The sequence below is a fragment of the Terrapene carolina genome, unplaced genomic scaffold, assembly GCF_002925995.2.
Source record: "Terrapene carolina triunguis isolate 2854851 unplaced genomic scaffold, T_m_triunguis-2.0 Scaffold33911, whole genome shotgun sequence".
NCBI classification, from domain to species: Eukaryota; Metazoa; Chordata; order Testudines; family Emydidae; genus Terrapene; species Terrapene triunguis.
In genome coordinates this window covers 6,934,398-6,937,523 of record NW_020698262.1, presented here as the reverse complement: position 1 = coordinate 6,937,523, position 3,126 = coordinate 6,934,398, and the positions used below count along the sequence as shown (strand labels likewise).

Here is a 3,126-nt window from a genome sequence, read left to right as displayed (position 1 = left end):
GTCTGTACATCTGGGCATAGTGCTTAGATTATCCACAAATGCAGAGTGTTTTTAAAAGTCATATGATACATAGCGTACATAGGAGTAACAGCGTACAGCAACATTCCACAACAATTTAGGGGGAAAAAGTGAAGAGAAATACAGCGTGTCATTAAAGCTCTCCCTCTGGTCTTGTCTGCATTGGAGAAAGCAACACTGAAATTGACCTTGCATCTACACTGGGGAGGCAACAATTGGTGCAATTTAACACAGAAATGTGTTGCGGATAAACCCTGCTTTCAAGTGATTGTGTGCTAGTCGTCATTGGAAAACCTCCTCCTAGGTCAAAGAGGACAGCCTATACGTTTATTGGTTTAGGGCAGCCCTAGTGTGGATGCAAAGGCAAATCTTAAACCAACTGAAGGTGGCCTGGAACTTGATTCAATGCAACATAATCAGCTGAAGCACAACAGATTAATCCACACAATCTGGTGGTAGATAAACCCTGAGAAACTGACGGGTTTTTAATAAAGAATGACAAAATCTAAACATCTTGCAAAAGGTATGAGAAAGAAAGAAAAGAAACTCTCCAGAGCCCGGAGTGTAAACCTAGAGTATTGCTACGGATAATCAATTCAAGTTTGTGCATTCATTCACAATCATGTATTCCCTATTCACCCACTGCTCACATCCATCCTCATTCCATACACCACTGCACATGAACCATGACTGGATGCAGCAGACAGAACTTGGCTGAGCTACAAGAAAAGATGTGACCTTTCTGCTGATGTGGTTTTATCATTTGTCTTTTTCATCTCAGTAATAACACTTGTCAATCCAAACTAAATTACTTTCCAAGTTTCCGTATAAACTCTTAGCCAAACAAATCAGCTTTACAACTCAGATTCAATCCACCCTTTCAGTTACAAAAAGAAAAGAAAAAACCCCAAAACAAAAAGGCTACTAAGGCAAATGAGCAGCAGGAGATTGCTCCAGACAAAACAGCCGATTGAAATATTTAAATGACAAAATAAAAACATTTAGCAAAAAGCAGACGAGCAACATGTCACAGCTAGTTCATACATGAGCAAAGCTCATTAGTAATGTTATGTATACCATTGTTAGGAAAATCTCTCATTCATTAATAATTTCACAGAGATGGACAGATAATGTGCACATTGTGTGTGTATATTATTTTACTGTATTGAACTGGATATTCTTTGGGACTATGAATTGTTTAAATGTATAAATCAAAAATAATTGTATACATGTGCATAGTTTAATAAAAACATTTTCCAGAAGTAAACAAAGGCATTGCACTATGGTAACATTTAAAATGCATCTACTCATTAAAATCTTAGTTCTAAAAGATTAACAATCATAAGCAACATAATATGTATTTCACTAATAAATATTAGTTAAAGAAACTAGCAGCACATCTTGAAAATCTATCTGTAAAATTTCTTTTCACGAGACAAAGCCACACCAAAAATAATAAAATAAGCACAAAGAATGTTTTCCTATATGATTTCAGAACATTTAATTACCTGGAAAAAGAATTCTGGGAAAATTAATAAAAAGAGTAAAAAGAATACCAGATATTTAGTAAATAACCTTTAAGATTACACAAATTTGTACAGCATATCTGTTTCATGGGGCAGATTTGACTTCCCAAACTTTGCATGTTCCCTCTTACCTGTGATCAATACAGCTTTGTTGTCCACAGGTAACATTGTTTGAACTGATAAGTAAATGTAACAGATGAGACATGCCATGGAGAACAGGATTAAGCCTACATAACTTTTCAGCGTGGCAAAACAGAGTATTCCCAATAAAAGCAGCAGGAGGAGACCACGGGCAAATATACACTTTTTCTCCACCTGGTTCTTCTTGGTTTTGTAAAAGGTGATTATTCCAAATGCTGCAGTCATACTCAAGCAGAGCAAGACAGAAGGGTCAGCTATAGAGATGTAAGTGTCCATTCTCCTAGAGAGAAGGCAGACACTCATGCACTAACAGACAACAGCCTAGCAAGGTGTTGCTAAAGGCAGAGTGAGTTTTATATGAACTGGCTGAGGGGGTGGGGCAGGGAAAGGGGAATTGGTTTAAGATCCTGAAGTAAGAAAGAAATATTGCAAAATGTAAGACTGGTTTATCTGAATCACTTCAGGAACAGGTATAAATACTAGAACACTTCCCCTTCTCACCTCTTATTTTTATTGCCTTTCAGCTCCACCCGATACACTGGTTGGATAATGATTGACAGAGTCAGGAATGGACATGAAGTAGCAAGCCCTAGCCTAGGGCATAATGTAACTTTGACATGTCTGACACACTTAAATGGAGTTTCACTAAATAGAAAAAGTATTTCTACTATAGTTAAAAACAGGAGGGTCCTTCCTATGAATTTGGGGGCCTGACTTCAGTGGATTTTATTTCTGATTTACACCGGCATATGTTGAGAATCAGGCCTGCAGTGTTTACTCTTTCTAGTTCAAAATACATAGCTGTCATTGCACTAATGTTACCTTCATATTTTCTATGTTCCCATCATGCTATCATCACCCACTTTATCTCAAGGAAACACCAAAGCTAAACAAGATTGCCTTTCCTGGATTTAATGTGTTCCTTTGGATATTGACACATTCCGTACCCGTATTCATATGATCAATGTGTTTTTGGTTGATTGAAATTGGAGAGCGTTTGCCTCATGTTTCTGAGAATATGATTCCAAATGAGCACTAGTCAACTAACTTCAGACCAAATCTTGGACTGAACTTTAAAGGTTATGTTAAGCAAGTTTTGGCAGGTGCATGCTGTTCAAAATTGTGTCCAGCAACATGAAGCTGTCATACAGTCAATAAATTAGATGAGAAATATTTAACATCTACGCTGGGGTACTTTGAAGGTCTTTTTAAATTAAAAAAAAAAGTGTAGGCTAAAACAGAATTAGCTAAAATGACTGAAACATCACTTAAACCTGTATCTAAGTACTAACACTTTTAAAATCATATTGGTCAATCGTGTTATAAACAGGGATTACCCCAAGGACCTGCTAACATGGTTTGAAAGGTGTTAAATTTGTGTCTACTACAAGTGCTAAGTGGTGTTTCAATCTTTTAGTTAATTTGATTTTAAGATGTACCT

General features: G+C 36.6%; 1 protein-coding gene across 1 annotated transcript in view; it reads right to left on the bottom strand.

The window, feature by feature from the left end:
* The window catches only part of LOC112125579 (estradiol 17-beta-dehydrogenase 2-like), a 9,476-nt gene extending 7,488 nt beyond the window's left edge, over positions 1 to 1,988 (bottom strand). The window contains exon 1 of the mRNA XM_026663717.1: positions 1,676 to 1,988. Coding sequence (XP_026519502.1) covers positions 1,676 to 1,988 — 313 coding nt within the window. The remainder of the gene's footprint in view (positions 1 to 1,675) is intronic.
* Positions 1,989 to 3,126: the final 1,138 nt, after the last annotated feature.